Source organism: Cydia splendana, chromosome 15 (genome assembly GCF_910591565.1).
Source record: "Cydia splendana chromosome 15, ilCydSple1.2, whole genome shotgun sequence".
In the NCBI taxonomy this organism is placed as follows: domain Eukaryota; kingdom Metazoa; phylum Arthropoda; class Insecta; order Lepidoptera; family Tortricidae; genus Cydia; species Cydia splendana.
In genome coordinates this window covers 15,944,952-15,964,325 of record NC_085974.1, presented here as the reverse complement: position 1 = coordinate 15,964,325, position 19,374 = coordinate 15,944,952, and the positions used below count along the sequence as shown (strand labels likewise).

The 19,374-nt window shown below is 39.8% G+C and overlaps 3 protein-coding genes across 3 annotated transcripts in view; 2 read left to right on the top strand and 1 right to left on the bottom strand.

The window, feature by feature from the left end:
• The window catches only part of LOC134797744 (cyclin-dependent kinase-like 1), a 29,295-nt gene extending 17,980 nt beyond the window's left edge, over positions 1-11,315 (top strand). Inside the window, exons 9-17 of the mRNA XM_063770103.1 lie at positions 3,364-3,432; positions 4,835-4,901; positions 5,521-5,591; positions 7,444-7,530; positions 7,684-7,733; positions 8,186-8,289; positions 8,670-8,743; positions 9,685-9,814; positions 10,396-11,315. Coding sequence (XP_063626173.1) covers positions 3,364-3,432; positions 4,835-4,901; positions 5,521-5,591; positions 7,444-7,530; positions 7,684-7,733; positions 8,186-8,289; positions 8,670-8,743; positions 9,685-9,741 — 579 coding nt within the window. The 3' untranslated portion in view covers positions 9,742-9,814; positions 10,396-11,315. The remainder of the gene's footprint in view (positions 1-3,363; positions 3,433-4,834; positions 4,902-5,520; positions 5,592-7,443; positions 7,531-7,683; positions 7,734-8,185; positions 8,290-8,669; positions 8,744-9,684; positions 9,815-10,395) is intronic.
• LOC134797338 (insulin receptor substrate 2) overlaps positions 1-19,374 on the top strand; it is a 394,635-nt gene that overhangs the window by 303,440 nt on the left and 71,821 nt on the right. The window lies entirely within an intron of this gene.
• LOC134797745 (SH2 domain-containing protein 4B-like) overlaps positions 11,472-19,374 on the bottom strand; it is a 60,903-nt gene continuing 53,000 nt past the window's right edge. The window contains exons 5-11 of the mRNA XM_063770104.1: positions 18,016-18,189; positions 17,103-17,321; positions 16,265-16,439; positions 15,357-15,473; positions 14,927-15,034; positions 14,036-14,236; positions 11,472-13,393 (exon numbers count right to left, since the gene is read on the bottom strand). Of these exons, the coding sequence (XP_063626174.1) occupies positions 13,284-13,393; positions 14,036-14,236; positions 14,927-15,034; positions 15,357-15,473; positions 16,265-16,439; positions 17,103-17,321; positions 18,016-18,189 (1,104 nt within the window). The 3' untranslated portion in view covers positions 11,472-13,283. The remainder of the gene's footprint in view (positions 13,394-14,035; positions 14,237-14,926; positions 15,035-15,356; positions 15,474-16,264; positions 16,440-17,102; positions 17,322-18,015; positions 18,190-19,374) is intronic.

Genomic DNA, 19,374 nt, shown 5'->3' with positions numbered 1-19,374 from the left:
TGATAGTGCTGCAGCAGTAACGTTGCAACAGAGTAATGCTGCTGCAGTCGCCATCCGAATGTCACCTTTATCATATCTTAGAATGTTATTGTAAACGCGAGCGAAGCGAGCGCGAAATTTTTTGATATAACAACGCAATTTTATAGACAGTTGTACATTTTGACTTTTAGTATGGAAATCAGTCACATCATTTTATCACGAAAATTGACAGTGCTGCAGCAGTAACGTTGCAACAGAGTAATGCTGCTGCAGCCGCCATATCTTAGAAAGTTATTGAAAACGCGAGCGAAGCGAGCGCGAAAATTTTTTGATATAACAACGCAATTTGATAGACAGTTATTGTAAATTTTTACTTTTAGTATGGAAATCAGTCACATCATTTTATCACGAAAATTTACAGTGCTACAGCAGTAACGTTGCAACATAGTAATGCTGCTGCAGTCGCCATTCCTTAGAAAGTTATTGAAAACGCGAGCGAAGCGAGCGCGAAAATTTTTTGATATAACAACGCAATTTGATAGACAGTTGTAAATTTTTACTTTTAGTATGGAAATCAGTCACATCATTTTATCACGAAAATTTACAGTGCTGCAGCAGTAACGTTGCAACAGAGTAATGCTGCTGCAGTCGCCACCCGAATGTCACTCTTATCATATCTTATAACATTATTGTAATCGCGAGCGAAGCGAGCGCGAAAATTTTTCGATATAAAAAACGCAATTTGATAGACTGTTGTACATTTTTACTTTTAGTCCCAACCAGGCGCGAATTCAGGATTTCATACAGAGAAGGGATGGGACAGTTTTCTATCAGCCTAGCTTCGCATAGGGCTCGACATTTAAGGGTCTCAGCGAGGTTGTTTTCATACAGAAAAGATGCAAGAAAGCAGAGCTTGGAATTGACCAAGTGAATTGAATTGGCGAAGTGTGAGCAAGGCAGAAGGCCCAGCTGCGAAAGAGGAAAGCTTGGATTTGGATCCACGTCCAAGTGTAATTAAGGCAGAAGATCAACTTTGCCATAAGGCAGAAGACGTTGCATAAGACCTTAAGCCGAACTGCAAAAGAGTGGCTTGAAATCGAATATATGCATGTAATCACGACTCTTCCACTGCTCGCTCTTTGGCTTCACTCGAAAGCGCTACTTGATAGGATGCTTTTAGTTTTCGGCTTTCACGGGGCCCCTTATAACACTTTGACAGTTAGGTCTCAGGATCGCGGCTAAGGAGCAACTCGGCTTAGCCGACAAATCTGGCGTGCAAGAGAGCAAAATTCGCTATAAAATCGGTAACCTATGTCGAAAAAATCGGCTGGCGCAAGCCCGAAAGCAAGATTTTTTTCCATGACCAGGGCCTCCGCGTAAGGTCAAATCGAAAGCCTACGTTGGAGATGTTCTTACGTACCCTCACTCTCTTACTTGATCCCTACGGCCCTTCGTTATTAGATGGGTACTTGTACACGTATAAAAGTTTCATGTAGGTACCTACTCCACGACGACTGCAATGCTGATGCAGCCTGCGCTTTTTTTTGCCTACGGTTTTGGTGCCCCCTAGACGTGGTGCCCTAAGCAAGTGCTTAATTTGCCTAAAAGGGTTAATCCGACACTGCAAATGACAGAGGTCAATGTTTTTTTTTTCAAAGTACCCACCTTCGTGGCCATTATTAAGTGCTGAAAGGAGGCGATACGTATGAATATGGATTTGATATGGGTGCGATATAATTACGATTAGGTATAATTCATGATGGAGAAAATTTATAATTTTAAATAATTGTGCAATTATACGCGTGTTGATATGTCTGTTTATTTTACCACTATGTAACTATGTAAACTCATTTTTAGTTTTCTTGATTACTTAATGTTTACTCAGTTCCCCAAAAGATGGCACTGTGCAGTGTGCAATGAGGGGCAATTAATTTACTGTCGTTTAATTTTGTTGTATTATTAATTAATTAAATCAACATAATTAATCAATTATCTTGTTGATATCCGTACTCCCTCTTCTAAACTTAGAGTTAATTTGGCAAAATCTTTCCTCTGTGGCTTATTCATGTATTAAATATAAACGTATTAAATTCAGCGCCATCTGTTAGTTTACCAGTGTACTCAATAGTGGTAGCACATATTTGAAAAAAGTTTGCCCCTCCTTCCTAAGTAGCGCCATACGATTCAGGGGCAAACTTAAGTCAATCGAGTATTGTGGCTACCCCCCCTTTTTAGGGTTGAATTTTTATAGCCTATAACCTGGCCGGGGATTTTCTCGACAGATTAGTAAAGTTTTCATCAAAATCCGTTCAGCCGTTTTCACGTGATGCGCGTTCAAATAAACAGACAAACAGATAAACAGATAAACAGACAAACAGACAAAAATTCTAAAAACTTTTGGAACGTGTTCTGTTATCGATTCTAAGTATCCCCAGCCAACTTTTTTTCAAATATCTTCCATGTACAGACTTTCGACCGTCTTCAGCTTTATTATATGTATAGATAGATAGATTACCTGTCAAGAATTACCTACAATTCTTCTAAATCTTGACAATTGTCAGAAACTTCGCAAAAGAAATATCTGTTTTTTTCCGATATAATAAAGTTTTTTTTAAATAATACAATGATGGTGGCAAACAGGAATACGGCCCGCCCGATGGTAAGTGGTAACCGTAGCCCATGGATGCCTGTGACGTCAGCAACAGTGATTTTACAATTGTCGCACCTGGTGACCTGGCACCTGGTGTCACCGTGGTGAAATTGGGGCCTGGTTACATAAAATATCACAGAGTAACGATATTAATGATTTATGTAACTTTAAATTTAGGTATTATAGCCCTGATTTCAATAATCTAAATTGAAATTTATTGATTTAAACATTCACGATTTGCACACAATTAAGTATTCAGGTACTTTTAAGGGTCAAACAGATCACTGTGTTATGTCTTTCCTGTAGACATACACAAGAGTTAAGGGCTGTAAAGGTTAATTTTCTTTTTTAACCCTTATCCACGTGAAAAGGTCCTCCTTTTATTTAGAGAACTATGATAAAATCATTGCTTACATGCCCACAAGCTGTTAACTATTGCCCACAGGAGAGAAAAATGTACAGTTCGCGATAACACACTAGTTTTCTAGGATAAGGGTTAAATAAGAAAATTAACCTTTATAGCCCTTAACTCTTGTGTATGTCTACAGGAAAGACATAACACAGTGATCTGTTTGACCCTTAAATGGGATTTAATCGCGTATACCTCGTCATTCTCCGAGATCACGGGGACAATGCCGTCCTCGAAACCTCGGAGGTTAACTTTTAAAGCTTAAGTACATATGCGATTAAGTTCCGTTAAATTAAATAATACAATTGAAATATAATGTCGACAGACACCTCCTCAACAGAGCACGGCGCGCGTTGGGAAACCACGTCAACAATGGACGCTGAACATAATCCCTGTAAGTTACATACATACATATATATAATCACGCTTATTTCCCGGAGGGGTAGGCAGAGACCACGGATTTTCATTCGATACGATCCTGACATACCTTTTTCGCTTTCTTCATAACATAACATTCCTCATACACGCTCGCCGGTTTGGCTAGGTTTCTCTTGACCTGGCTTTTCTTCAGGATTTGGCATTTGGAATGGTAAGTTACATTTACCTCTTTATAAAGTTTCAAACAATACCAAGACAATAAGTCTTTAATAAGATTGCATATTTTTATAATACGAGTAATTCAGAAGGTGGCCGAGTGGTATATGAGCTGGTTCAAACCCAGCTTCAGTCCCCTGTTGGCACATTATCTAGTGTTTGCGCTAATTATTGCGGACCCCACAGGCTCCCCTAATGAGCCGGGACAAAGCTAAGAAGGTAATGATGAGGATATATATTTTCCAGTGACGTAGATATCTAAGGACTGGCCTTACGGGTGAGTTCGCATCACGCGCGCGATTGGGCGCAACTAGTTGCTTTAGACTGCACGATTGGCTCGAATTCGTGAGTGACACCGCTGAACTAGTACCATTTTTAGTGCCCGTAAGGCCAGTCCTTAGATATACGTCAATGATATTTTCATTTTGTAACTGCTTTTATTTTACAAATCAAATCAAATCAAATCATTTAATTCAGGCAACTAAGGCCCATAGATACCTTACAAACTAACATTATACCTATAGGTACAATAATAATAGTACATTATTGTCGAGGCTCGGAAGTAGCTACTTGCAGGCTGAGGATTCGTTTTAAACGGACGACCTTGGGAGTCCGTTTAATTGAATCCGAAGCCAGCAAGTAGCCTTCCAGCCGAGACATATATAGTGCTTTTCTCAAAAATGGTGCAAGAAATATAAATATCATAGAAATATTTTACAAAAGCAACGTTCTTACGTATATATTTTCACAGAAAAAAGTAGAAACAATTGAAAAAATTAGCTTTGCCGCCTTTTTATTTTTTTAATAAAAAAATAGAAGTGTATTTTTCTGCCGAAAATACGCCAACCTATTTGAGACAGCTAAATAGTCGCGGTACTAATCATCTGTTTGGCTGTTTAATGGGCCTGTGCCTTCATTTGATATGGCCATTTCAACTTTTAAAAAGTTTGGAACTCGACAAATAATGGAATTTGTATGCAACATTGCAGTCCCAAAATCGAGACTGCAATGTTTTTAACTTTTTAATTTTTGACTGACCATAAACTACGCGCTTCGCGACCTATTTTTTAAGCGGCAAAGTCGACTTTGCCGTCCATTTTTGGGAAAAAATCTTAATTTATTTATCTTCATTTTTGCTCGACACGGTACAGTATAATCGTAATCATATTGGTAAATAAAAACCGTTGTTTTTTTCATTTTAGGACCACAGCAGGTCTTGCACGGAGAGCGCGGCCGGAGAGTCTTTGTTAGACTACAATTACACTCCAGGTGCGTTTAAGCTATACAATAATAGCCTCCTTGAAGCACTTTAAATGTACTAGATCCTACAAGGAATGCGTTTGCATGCTTTAACTCCACAGTTCTTTTGGGGTCGGGTAAAAAGAAATTCATGTAAGTACCTAATCATGAATCGACTTTGAACTGGCGGCCAGTACCTTTTTTAGGCTTCCGTACCCAAAGGGTAAAAACGGGACCTTATTACTAAGACTCCGCTGTCCGTCTGTCTGTTCGTCCATCTGTCTGTCTGTCCGTCTGTCCGTCTATCTGTCTGTCACCAGGCTGTATCTCATGAACCGTGATAGTTATCATCTGTGAAAATTTCAACTGCCTAGTTAAGTTGAAATTTTCACAGATGATGTATTTCTGTTGCCGCTATAACAACAAATACTAAAAACCAGAATATAAAATATTTAAGCAGGGCTCTCATACAATAAACGTGATTTTTTTGCCGTTTTTTGCGTAAATGGTACGGAACCCTTCGTGCGCGAGTCGGACTCGCACTTGGCAGGTTTTTTTTAAATATTCGTCTATCGCTGCCTCTCCCTGATCGCGGCTGGTCGGACGTCTGCCTAAGAATCAGCACTCAACTCATTTGTTTCATTTTCAGAGGCTCAAATGGAGACAGTGGCGGAGAAAAAGCCATCGCACCCCTCAGTGGCTTCTCACGTGGCCGCTGAGGTGATTATTGATTTATCTCCTGGGGCACTAGGTATTTGGCTTGAGAAAGTAACTGATGACACAAATATTGCTGATGAGTTTACTTACGACTAAATAGAACTGTCAACAACGAAACATTGATAAAAACTTATGAATTCTTCATTCCTTTACCACAAAAATTGCAGACACAAATATAAAGCGCCATAGCTATTCTAGCGTTATATATCGACTGATACTTCGATGGCTTGTATTTTGCAGGCAAACGGCCCGATTCGAACTTTAAGATACGTCAAATATTACGACTAGTTAAGATATAGATTAGATATGGCAGTGTCAAAACTGACGTTTTTGTTTGCAGAAATGTCACTTTTGACACTGACATATCTAATCCATATCGTATCTAGTCGTAATATTAGTTCGAATCGGGCAGTAAGAGTCAGTAAGAAGACACCGCGCCCTAGGCGAGGCGCCGCTAGTAGGTACCTCAGTGGCCCCAATAGCTAGACCTATTTTCAAGGGACACACCGTTGTAAGGAATACAGGCGTTGCTTCCTTGGCAGCATGTCGCGTAGTGTATTATTTTCTTCTTGCTTTGGCAACCCTATTTTACGATGAAGTGAGAAACCAGACCGCGCTGTGAAACGTACGCAGCATTTGTATTTTGAAAATGATTGTGATTTGATACTTATTTTACATATCCTCGGCATTTCGCGCACCAGTATTCCACTAAGTTTATACATTATTATTCAATATACTATTAACTATATGATCGTCTATGTACCCACTAGCTGTTCCCTACTTATACTTCCTTCATCTTATACTTATATTTTCTTTCTAACACACAAAAAAGGATCGATACCTATGTTTCGTAGTTGATCATAAGTAAATAATAAAGTGTAACTTTGGCAAGAATGCGGCGATCCTTTGAAAATAGGCCTAACTGAAGAGACCACTAGCAAGAACAGAAATTAATTGCTAAACTTTTAAGTAAAGACAACATGTAATAGTATTTTATACAATCGTGATATAATAGAGAGTTTTTCAGTCGAGTACCGTGTTTAGGCAACGAAGCTTGCTGAGTTGCCTAAGTAAGGTACGAGATTGAAAAGCTTGATTATATCACTAAATGTATACAATACTTTTTCTACTAGTCAACAAAAATAACACTTTAAACTAGTAGAATCATACAAACAAACCAAACCAAAAGTATACAGCTAAGATTCGCGAACAGCCGCGATACCTACATACTGGTACGCGACCCGGCCGCCGCGCCGCGCCCCGCGCCCTACAGCGGGCTGGTCAACGACACCTTCTCGTAACTCATGAGGCCCTGGTACTTGCTCCGCGCTAAATTCAATTTTTAGACAGTTGTTTTCTCGATTTTGGCCACCGTAGCCTATGGAGACTAACAAGCAACACTAAGGGCCAGTTGCAGGGTCGGTTGCACCAAATTGTTCGTATCGTTAAAGAGTTCGCTAAATTTTTATGTATGGAAAGTTTCATAGTAAAGCGCCGGGGCGCGCCGGCTGACATTGATCAGTCTGTCAAATGTGGTTGGTGCAACTGGCCCTAAGTGGTTTTCGTAGTCTATGGATGTTGCTATATTAAGGGTGTCACATGCGCGTTTCTGACTTATGAACCAATTGTTTCTACTATACAACCTAAAATAATTAATTTGAGCTATGGTTTTGTTTCGTCCTCTTGATCGCGGCGAGCTGTGATTGGTCAATTTCATTATAGTAGACTAAACTGTATCGATATGAATATTATAGTTGAGTTGGCAGCCCATACATTAAAAATACCCAATTGCAATTTGGTATAAGAAATCTTAATTCAAGAATTACAGTCGACTAGTAGAAAACATCGTTTTCAGAACGCAGCGCAGTCTCGAAAGTCGTATGCGACGACCACGCGGGCGCCGACTCGCGCGCTTGCCCCTGCCCTGAACGACGCTTTCCAAGTAAGTACATACGTATTAATAAAATGTAGAATAAAATATATCTAATAGAAATAGTTTATATGTGAGCACAAATACAGAAGAAAAGTAAATTGAAAAAGAACAAACACCGTCTCTGACCAATTAACAATTTTTTACTTATTATATATTTTCCAGAGCTTCAACGTGCCCGTAAATTCCTATCCACGGACGCCTTACATCAAGAAGTAAGAAAAAATTAAGTTAAATCAGCTGTAAAATATTGTTATCTACTACCTGATTACTTTTATAACTTACTTACACTCAACGTGATTACTTTTATAAACGCTTCTATAGAAAAATCTATTATTTCTAATCCGATCATGATTTGTAGGTATATTATTATAACATTGTAGCTACCTATAGCATTATTTACCGGTAATCTCATGAAGCAAACTTAGAATCTATTAGTGATCCGCCCCGGCTTCGCACGGGTAAACCTTATCAAATTATATACCTACCGAAACCTTCCTTAAGAATCACTCTATTAAAAGGTGAAAACCGCATGAAAATCCATTCAGTAGTTTTTGAGTTTACCGCGAACATACAAACAGACAGACGCGGCGGGGGGCTTTGTTTTATAAGATGTAGTGAAGTAGGTAGTAGGTACATCTCTAATAAGGTGTCAATTTTCATGCAGGGTGAACCATAAGCTGGTGATGGACGAAGACCTAGTCCGAGGGCGCGCGGCCACTAAGAAAGCCTTCAAGAATCCAGAGTTCTCCTTGCCCTACGTTCCAGGAGGTAGACTCAGTTAGCTGATGATTGGTTAACGTTATTACAAGGATAAGTTCAATAATACTGTTTAATTCTCAAATTTAACCCGACGAGTTCCGCGGATGCGATCGAACGTCGGCTGAAAAGTTTTATCTCTAAGTCCAACGGACGCTATAACGCACACGCGATTTCATACAAAATTTAGGTATGATAAGTCTAAAACTTCTGGGAGTACATTGTCTACATCTATATGCTTGGGACTCGAGGGGTTAACCACCATCAGCATGCCATCCACCACTCTTGAGCCTCTCTTTGAGTCTGCCACTGATACCGTCTATTACAGTCTACCTTCATATCTTAACAAGTTTCTACATATTACATAGTTTAGCCTTATCTCTGTCTTTCAGCCAGCAATAGCCCAGTGAAGATAGCAAAGAAACATTTGCCAGTTGGTGCCAACAAATCCTGCGAAAATTGGGAGGTAATTTTATTCATGTGTGTGTGATTTCATCGTCCTATTCTTAGGGTTTGACCTACACTCATAGCCACCAAGCCATCCGGTTGCGTCCTTATCAAGCACACTCCTTGTTTGCACTATGGGGGAATAAAAGAGGAATATCTTGACAAACAAGGGAACAATAAGTAGAGGCAGAGCTCCAACTCGCTGGACGGATCCTCTCCTGGAGGCAATTAATAGTGGCACACAGTCCGCACTTCATCAGGCTCAGAACAGAGCAGCCTGGAGACTTCTTACAGATAGAGCTACTTATGGTGGTCACGACCCTCAGCTGTGAGGATAACGACGAAGAAGAAGATCTTGACAAAATCGCCTTCCTAATACATTCCTACAATATGCCAGATGGCACACGTCACTAACGTACGCTGCCTGGTTCTGGTTCCACAGCGTCATCTATTGAGGAAGCAGGTATTTTAATTCCATCAATGTTAATCGGCGCTTAAACCTATTAATCTCACGCCAGACGGGGACATTTTTTCGCCATTTCGACTAAATTGTCCGATCAAATCAGGCCGTACGATCAGGGCAAACGCCAATTTGACTCGCCGAATTCGACCGCTGATTATGACCGATATTACCGATAAAATGGGGTGCGGACGCAAGAATACCAATATGTGACGCTAGTATTCGCGTTTGGGGTTCCCGGGCATTTAATTTAATTTAGAGCGCTCAAATATTACCATAAATCTAAAATTGGTAATGTGGCCAAATTGGCGTTTGCGTCCGCACCACCTGGTTTGATCGGACAATTTAATCAGATTGGCGAAAAATTGTCCCCGTCTGGAATGGGCTACAGGCTACAGATGACGCTGAATATTGGAGCTACTGCCAGTCTTCTTAAAATGTTATTCGTCCATGATTTAAAAAAAAAAACAAGCTTTCTAACAGACTCCGTTTGATCTCAGCGGAACGCGGAATTGGCGTCCAGTGCGAGAACTCTCACTAACCTACCGTATATGTGACAACACGGCCACGGGTTGCTCCGGGCCCTCTTCTACTAACCACTTCGATACCACAACGCAATTGCCTTTTATAGTTGTTTGATTTGTAGCTGGACTCGAACTGCTAATCCTTTGTCTATTGTTAAGTAAAACCGCACGTGCCACTATCTGCAAAAAAGGCTAGTGCAACGCTCAAAAAACCAGTGTAGCTGCGCTCTCCGATAACGCGCCATCTCCATGACACATTTTAAACGGGTTCTGTAGCGTTCGTCTCGCCGGCACTCAGTAACTGTAGAGGGACCACACAAGAAAAGGTAAATTATTTTTCATATGTTCATTTTGTATAATATTCCAATTTCCATAGGAGTTGTCATTCAATAACCGGTTAAAATGACAGAACCATTTTTTATGCAGGTAGTAGCACGCTAGCACGTGCCGTTTTACTTAACAATAGACAAAGGATTAGCCGTTTGGGGCCAGCTACAAATCGAACGACTATACTACCAGACCTGCTAGCATGAGTTGCGTTCTCACGCGCAACTCCATACTTACATATGAAGCGACTTCAAGTATGGACTCGCGCGCGAGAACGCAACTCATGCTAGCAGGTCTGGTAGTAGGTAGTCGTTCGATTTGTAGCTGGCCCCGAACGGCTAATCCTTTGTGATCGGCCAGATCAGATTTACAAAATACCAGATTATATTGCCAAATTAAAAATGAAAAATATCTAAATACCTAACTATAGCTATAACTTTTGCTCCGTAAATACAATTAGAATCTGGTAATTTTGTAAAATATGGTACTTTCAGTTGAAATTTTATAAACTGACCGTTAGCACTTCAGAGATTATAATATTAGAGATAGAGAACAATGTCATTGTTCACAAGATAAGATCTCGAGTGATAGACGGTAAATTTATAAAATTTCAACTACATATAATTGTAATACAAAATAATACACATGTCAACAGTTAGACCTGGTTTTATCTGTCCCTATTGTATATCCATCGTATAAAAAAAAGGAACCTCGACACGAAAAGAAGAAGAATTGTAAATGAAGTGTTGATATTTATATATATGATACTTATAAAAATAGAAATTAAATTTAATGTTCATCCCAACTTGAGGTTTTTTTGGCTTCTTCTTCTTGTATAATTATTTATCTTTCATTTTTCTAAATTTTTATTTAGTGTCTAAACAATTAAATAGTCCATGTTGGTAATCTATACAAGTTTGTATTGTACAGTGTCTAAACAATAGTCCATGTTGGTAATCTATACTAGTTTGTATTGTACTTGTTTTACTAGTTTTGTATTTTGTATACATTCATATGTTTATTTTAGACTATAATAATATAGATGCTTAATTTATTCTATGAAAATAACTGCGAAAGTTCTAGATGTATAGAAGACACTGCCAAAAAGTATTTAGAATGTCGAATTTATCTGATATTTGGAAAAGTTTTGTAAACAAAATGCACAACTACTGTATAATTTTAAAAATCGACTAATGTAATGGATTTTGATGTGAATGGATAAGTTTTGGTATTACCTACAAGATACAAAGAATTGGCTATTAAATAACTTATTATCATAATTTATATTACTATTATTTAATATCATCTGTCTTGTAAAGAAACCAAAAATTCCGTAAAAAGGGTCTGTAAATAATGTATAGTGTTACATTTTAATACTTGCTTAATAAACACTTACTTACTAAATAAAGGTTTTTTTTTCTAAATAAAACGACACATTAATTGACATATTTTTTAATCTAGTTGGCAGTTTAGAGTACAATATCGTAGATCTATGGTCTATCTACAAACGACAATGGCATATAGATCGTTTAAAAATATTCATATAGATCTTAACTCGTAGAAGCTGAGAACTCCGTATCTAATTTGAATTTCACTTTGGCTTGTTAGAATCCGGGCTTCGCTTAGAGAAAGCAATTTAAATAATACTGAAGCAGATGTGGTAATTATCACAATAAATATTACATTAAATCTAACATTTGTTCATTAACGCGGGAAACTGCTGGCAACATCCAAGGTGCAGCGTATGGAAGTCCGTGCGACAAATACAAGACTTTTTTTTTTATTTCAAAATCATAGAGCTAATTAAAGTACTTATTTATCCAATAGTTTTTTTAGCACCAAAAGTACGCTATTTCATATTGCAAATTAAAGGCCTCTCAACAATTAACATAAAGTAATATAATAAAACAATTCATACAAGTAAATGCTAGGTTGATACCTGAGTATAAACAATATTTATTCGAGACTAACTTCTTATTAGGACTTTTTATGGCTTTCTTCTAAATATTGTTACCAGAAGTTAAAAAGTAGGAGACAATATTTCGTATCTAAAAAAAAACAACGGGTTGCACTCCGGGAGTGCCGGCAGAAGTGAAAACTCAATGAGAGTCTTACGTCTTACGGTCACGTGACACCTGTTACGAGTTTAACATTTTTTCCCCATCACAAAAAGTGCACAGCGCCCCTAAAGAAGCTTTCACTTCAAAAATTAACAAATATTTTTTCGAATATTAAACAAATGAATAGGTTTAGCTTTAGAATACAAAAGCCCTTTCTTCGCTACCTATAGGTATCACGTCCTTAAGAATACATACTTAGCGGTCAAATCTTATAATATTACAGACATAACTTACTTCTAAATATACATGACTCGTAGAAATGGTCCCAGTTTGATCTACAAAATAAAATGTGACTCAATATTTGAGATGTCTTTCTAACAGCTTATTCCTTAACTTCTAAATTACATAGAACAGTAACACGAAGTTAGCGCTTTTGAAAAAGACTCCAACATATACAGTATCCAGAAACCATCAGTGAAAAAGACGTTTCTAACTTAACTGACGTCACACCTAAAGCAAAAATGGTTCAGAGTTTAAGGGTTCTTTTAATATATCTGAGAACGCTAGGAAGCCAATTTTAGTGGGGCGCAAACTTAAGTCAAGCCATGAAGTAGGGACCTACAATAGACCATAAGACCAAAGATTGGTTTTCTAACTTTACCAGAACTATTGAAAGAGTAACGATTCGTAAGCGACGCTCTAGCCCAGCGGTCGGCAACAAGCGGCCCGCGAGCCTCCCTGGCTCTTTAGTATGTAACATTGACAACCGACAAATGTCTAATAAAGTCGTCAATATTAAAAAAGTGCGGCCCGCGTCAACTTCGTTAACTACTATGTGGCCCTTGGCTGCTAAAAGGTTGCCGACCGCTGCTCTAGCCCAATAATAATGATGTTGACAAAGAATCGTACATTTTGGGTGAGATAGTCCTGAACAGATTCTCAAATTTCATAGATTTTTGTGAGGACAATAAAAAGTTATCGTCGAAAAACAGAAAATCGAGGGGTGAGCCATCAAACCCGATAAGTCGATATTTTTTTATTCAAATAAGAACTCCAAAGAATTTTAATGAAAAAATATCTCGGCTTATTGGGTTTGTCCACCTACCTACCCCTCGAATTTGTCATGTCCAGCCACAAGTAGGGCGCGATCCACTGTGATACGGTTGTGACTTGTGTGGTCAAGGGTGGCTAGAGCGCCTCCAAGATGGCGGGCGGCTGCTGGTGGGGACAGACTGTGGTGAGCAGCTCGCCGCCGTTCTCCGTGATGGCCACCGTCTTGTGGTGCGCTATGAGATCAGCTGGAACAGAGAGACGAGGAAGGTTGTGGTGTTGAATCCAAGAGTATTATTTTACCTATAAGCCAGAAGTCGGCTGTGATAGACCAAAGTGAAAATTCTTCGTAACAGAATTCTACATTTTTAGTCGTGTCACAACTGGGCGGAAGCCTTCCGTCACGCAAACGGTGACCTAAAGGGGATGGAAAACATCGCGTAGCTATGTATATATACAAGTTTTCTTACGTGGTTATTCTTCGCCGAAAATCTCCGAACTTATATAAGTTCCTCGCATGATGATTAAGGAATTTCAATATATTTTTCATCTAACTTTCCTTCTAGCCCTCTCATTTCTCTCGCTCATCCAAAATCAGATAGGTACATACAGTAAGTATGTAACTGAACGAAAAGCAATTACTCAAACACGTTAATGTTTAGGTCATACTGAGCAACTTTTACTATGGGACCAACTCCGAAAACGCGGAAAAAGAATTGGATGTTTCATACATGTTGCTCAGTCTGATTTTCTATGGGAGAGTCAATTTTTTTTCCGCGATTTCGGGGTTGGTGCCATAGTAAAAGTTGCTCAGTATGACCTAAACATTAACGGGTTTGAGTGATTACTTTTCGTTCATTTACATACTGTAGTATACATTACAAACATACCTAAGCTATTGTGCGTGGCCTGGCTATCCCCCAGCAACCGATACCCCTGCGGCACGCGCTCGACGAGGTAGTGCTTGCAGCGCGCGTGCGGCGCGCGGTACGAGAGCGCGTAGCCCCACACGCGCTCCGACACGCGCACGAGGAACGCGCCCGGCAGGCAGCGCGACAGGAGCTGCTCCGCCTCGGTCCGGGTGATGAGACCTGGAACAATCGTCTTCATCATCAACGAAAAGGTTCTGTTCAAAAGAAGGAATATATTTTGCAAGAGTGGGATTAAATATCGATTTTCTCTAATGTAAGTAAATGCTGCTGCGTATTCTTCAAATCCAATAATCGTTTTCTGGAGGGATCCAGAATGGACGTATTTTGTGACCCTGAAAAATTAGAGATTCACTCATCGATTTTTAGAGACGCTGCGGGATTCGTTTGCTTTGCTTTCCATCTCTAATCTTTGCAATTGAGCCACTCGAGGCACGGAATAAATAATAGTACTACCATACAGAAAGGAAACTTCCTACAAAACCGAAGATTGACAGCGGTTCAGGGTCGAATCATGCTGTCCCTTTCTAATATATGACACTATCCCTTTCAGCTATTTAGGGTTGTCAAAATTCAAGCCATTATCTTATCTGTGATCGTGCACGCAAAGGGACGTCAAGTTGTGTCAGCCCTAATAATTGTTCGGAGCAATGCAATGTTGAGCCGAACGGAGCCGAGGTTGCCTGAAGGAAGGAGTATCGCACCCTTGCTCGAAGGAATTGTGGTTCACGTATGAGCCTGATATTCTGTTGATATGTTATGAGAAATTAAATCTTGTCTTTTACTTTTATGAATCTGAAGGAAGGACATTTTTGAAAGGAAGTTAAAATGCAAGAATGACAGAATTCGTACCATGGAACCAGTTGACGGGTTTGCTGTTCTCGTCGAGCCCCACGCCTTGAGGCAGCTCCTGGCTGCGGAACCACTCCACCACCGCTTCTCGGCTTGGAGGCTTTCCAGCTGGAAATAATAGGAGTAATGAAGAGAAAAATACAGCAAACAGATCTTCCAGAGTCTACAGCTACAAAATTACCTCTATTATATTTTTACTAAGACCGCTTCGTCTTGAGATCTTTTTTAGGATTTATTCATATAATAAGCGGTCACGGCAGATCTCATGATCTCTTGATCTGCCGTGATCTTTTGGTAACTTTTGAAATAGTCGTTCTTCTTGGACTCTTAGGTTGCGTTCAGGACTATCTCTCCACTGCATTATCATAAATCTGATCTACCTTCTTACGGCATACAAAATACAATGAGGTGAAGAAGTGAAGAGATATACCTTGGCTGGGGCAGGGCGGCGGCGGCGGAGGCGCGGGCTCGGCGGAGCGGCGGTGCGCCTCGCGCGCGGCGCGCGCTATCTCCCGCATCGCGGCTTCCGCTTCCTTGGCTTTACGCTCTGCAATAGTAAACTCGGTGATAAAAGGGTGTTGATACAAAACACGCTTTTTTATTGACAACACGCAAAATTAAGTTGCCCGAAGTCACAGACAAGACATCCTCTAGACGGACCCTAGAGCAATTATTTCATGGAACCGATGCTGCCAAAAATACAGGGGAGACGGGGACGAGGTGAGCGAGTCCCGTGCCGTGATTGATCCGTTCAAGGACACACCGCCAACACCGCGCTACCCTCTCTGCCACAAGGTATTTGTGGCAGAGGGGGTAGCGCGACTATGCTCAGTCTGGAGGTGTCTTGTCTGTGCCCGAAGTCAATGAAGAAAGCAAGAGATGCAAGGAATACAATAAAAATATTCACATCATTAGCAACCGTAATGCATGCTTAGTGAGGTACAAACAGCAATACTCTTAACTGTCCATGATGTCCATCGGTGGACCTTATGCTTTTTGTAATAAGGTTTACCAACGGACAGTTAACAGTGTGGACGATGGTACATGAACCTAATACCATATACCATCGCATACCCAGCGTACCCTCCTGGACAAGCTGTCACGCCATAGTTCACCAGCTCTCGCACCCACCACGTGCGTGCGTCTTTTCCATACAAACACTCACTACAAACCAGTGGAGCTGTTTAAGAGTACAGAGACAACATACCTTTCTCCCGCCAGGCTGCGTCATCCTGCGCATTAAGCGTAGCGTCTCGCATAGAACGGGCTCTTCTAACTTTGAACAAGCACTCACTAACACAGTCAGTGGAGCTGTTTAAGAGTAAAGAGTCAACATACCTTGCTCCCGCCAGGCTGCGTCATCCTGCGCATTAAGCGTAGCGTCTCGCATAGAGCGGGCTCTTCTAGCTTTGATTCCACGCAGTAATTCACCAGCTCTCGCACCCGCCACGCGTCGCTCCCATGCGAGCACGCGTGAACTGACACCGTCTGTGGCGCTGTTTGGAGACAGGTCCTGAAAACAGCAAGTAAAATGTTATTACATGTACCAACACTACCAACATGTACTTACTATTTCAATAGAAATAGTCGACATATCCAGAGAGAAACAGATATTGAGCTTAAATGTTAATATATTTTTCCTTTTTTATTGTGAGACGTACCACATTCCACATTTCGTCGGGTGACAAGCAAAAGTCACTAACTAACACCATTGAAATTATTGGACAATAAACCGTGTTACAAGTGTAATAAAGTGCATTGTTACTTTAATTTTTTGATAGTACTTAGTGACTTTTGCTTGTCACCCGACGATTTGTGGGTTCGAGTCGTTGGCCAGAGTTGTCCATCGTTGATTTTTTCATTGTGATTGAAATCTGTATTTACAATTAACGAGTATAGATACTGAGCTGCTAAATATCACAATAGCAAGGTACGTCCAACTACAGATGTGCAAGACTTTACAAGAATAAAAAAAAAAGAATTGGAAAAATTCTTGATAATTAAAAAAAAACGAGAATCAAAGAAGTTTTGATTTCGGCAATGGAAAATTTCGTTCTAAACGCTAAACGGTATAAGGCTTCGAAAATTATCCATGTGGAAAATGTCGTTAAGGTTACTGGAGTTCTCTCCTTTTCCTTCTTCTTTGCAAATAGCAATAAAAATAGAATTTACTGACCTGTAACCCATCTCTCTTCCCCTCGATAAAGTTGAAATGCAAAGTATTCTTATTAAGGTCCAGCTTCATGTCGTCGCTGTAGTCCTTCTCTTTTCCCCCGGACTTCTCCTTCACCTCGGGCTCCAGCGCTGCGATCCGCTGCCGCAAATCGTCCACTGTGCAGTAGATTTCCAAGGCGTCTTCTATAGATTCGACATTTTTGGGGGATAGGTCGAATTTCTGAAATTAAAATGAAGAACCGTTACTCAGTTGGTCAATGAAAGAAAACTTTATAAACTTGTGGTATGTAGGGTAGAGCTCGAAATCTTAAAGCAAAAGGGTATCGGAGATCACAATTGTTGCCATGAGGTCATGCCATGTTGCTTTTTAATGGCATGATACAATACAGCCACTGGATGGATGGATTGTGTGAAAGAGGATATGAGAAAGATAGGAAGTGAGTGCTGAGGTGAGGAAAAGCAGAGGAGAATAGAAGAAAAAAACATGTTATGCCGACCCCGCATAACGTGGGATAAGGGCGGGGAGAAGAGGATACAATACAGCCACTCTCTTGTAATCTGCTTTAAAAGGCAAGAGTAAGGAAATGTAATGCCACCGCATAATAATAAACTATTGGTACCTGCTTTATAACAAGAGAAGAGAAGTGTTGTGTGTTGTTTGAAGTGTGTGGTGTGTCTACATCATCTTGTTAGGTTAATTATACAGAAAACAGTTCTCTATTGGATGACAGCTACTGCTGCAATAATTAATATTAATCAGTTAATACTTCATATCACCATTAGTCGTGTAACGACTGCCCAAAAAAAAGGAATGTATTGTTTTTAGCGTTCATGTTTGTATGCAGGTATGTGAGTTTCTTTTATGAATATAGTACTTAATGAAGATGATGATGACGAAAGAAACATCATCTTACCTGCTCCAGACTATCCAGAGGCCGGTAGTCGATGAGTTGTGTGAGCTCCTTCTCAACGGACTTTCGTAGCTGGTGCGCTTCCTGCCGCGCCTGCGCGAGTGCGCGCGCGCGGGTCTCCTCTTCCAGGATGCTCTCTATGGACTTGTCGTTGGCGTGCTCGCCCATCACCCAGACCTGAAGGAATATTGTGCTTAGAAAACATTCAGCAACTTAGAAAATATTGTACAGTCAACTGTAAAAATATGGCTGTAGACAACTTACTCAAAAATATGTCCCATAGTTCTTAATTCACTGACATAAGAGTTGGGACATATTTTTGAGATGATTTGTACACCCATATTTTTAGTTGACTGTGCTTCAAAGATATATGGGGAGTCAAGGACGAGAATTATATTATAACAATGACTGCTACAGGGATACTGTATGTGTTGGCGCGGGTTGGCCCTATTGATATTCCGAGAAAAATTACGCCTATTTTCAATAGTCCAAAACCTTTGGATGGAGCGACCGCATCCGTGTCTGTGTGTGTTGTGTGTGTAATGGTCGTGAGTTCGAAACTCGATCAAAGCGGTAACTTAGATATTTCATGTTTGTTTTTTTTTAAACATAATTTTCTAGTTGTCTCACACAAAATGAACGATATAGAAGAATAACCACTAGGAAAAATCCGTACGGTTTCACCTCGTAGTTAGGTATCGGTTAAAAGTATTTACTTTCCCCATCATTAGTTAAATAATTTAAAAATACCCAGAGTCCAGTCCGGATAACACAATCAGCATTTCCGTTTGCGCATACGCAAGAGTCGACTGTCGAGTCACTGCGCAGTGCAATTTGAAATGATTGGGCGCTATTTGGTACACTTCAGTTTGTAAACAATTTTGATGATGTCATTGCTAAAAGTTTGGGAAATGCTTGTTACTACTGAATAGCCCTATTTTTATAGCATGGTGCTCTTTTCAATTTTACTCTTCGTAATTTCATCATCATCAGTAACTAGTAAGAAAGAGACACCAAGCTAATCTTCTGGTGACTTCAGTTCTCCACCAGACATCTGGTGATTTGGATGATTTTGTTCGGCGCTGTCATAATGTAATTGAATATTCTCATCTACCTATACCAATTGAACTGTCTATAATTCAGCTTAGGTTGGAATGGTAAAATAATAATTAGGTAGCTGGTGTTTTAATATAGAATTTCACCGTAAACATTAAATCATTGATCAAACACCATATAAGCACTGTTAAGGCAGGCAGGCGATAACTAAATCGGTAGGTACCTACATTTTCTATTTAGAATCATCAAGTCAAGTCAAATATTTATGATCATAATCATAATCATAATCATAATAATTATGAATCA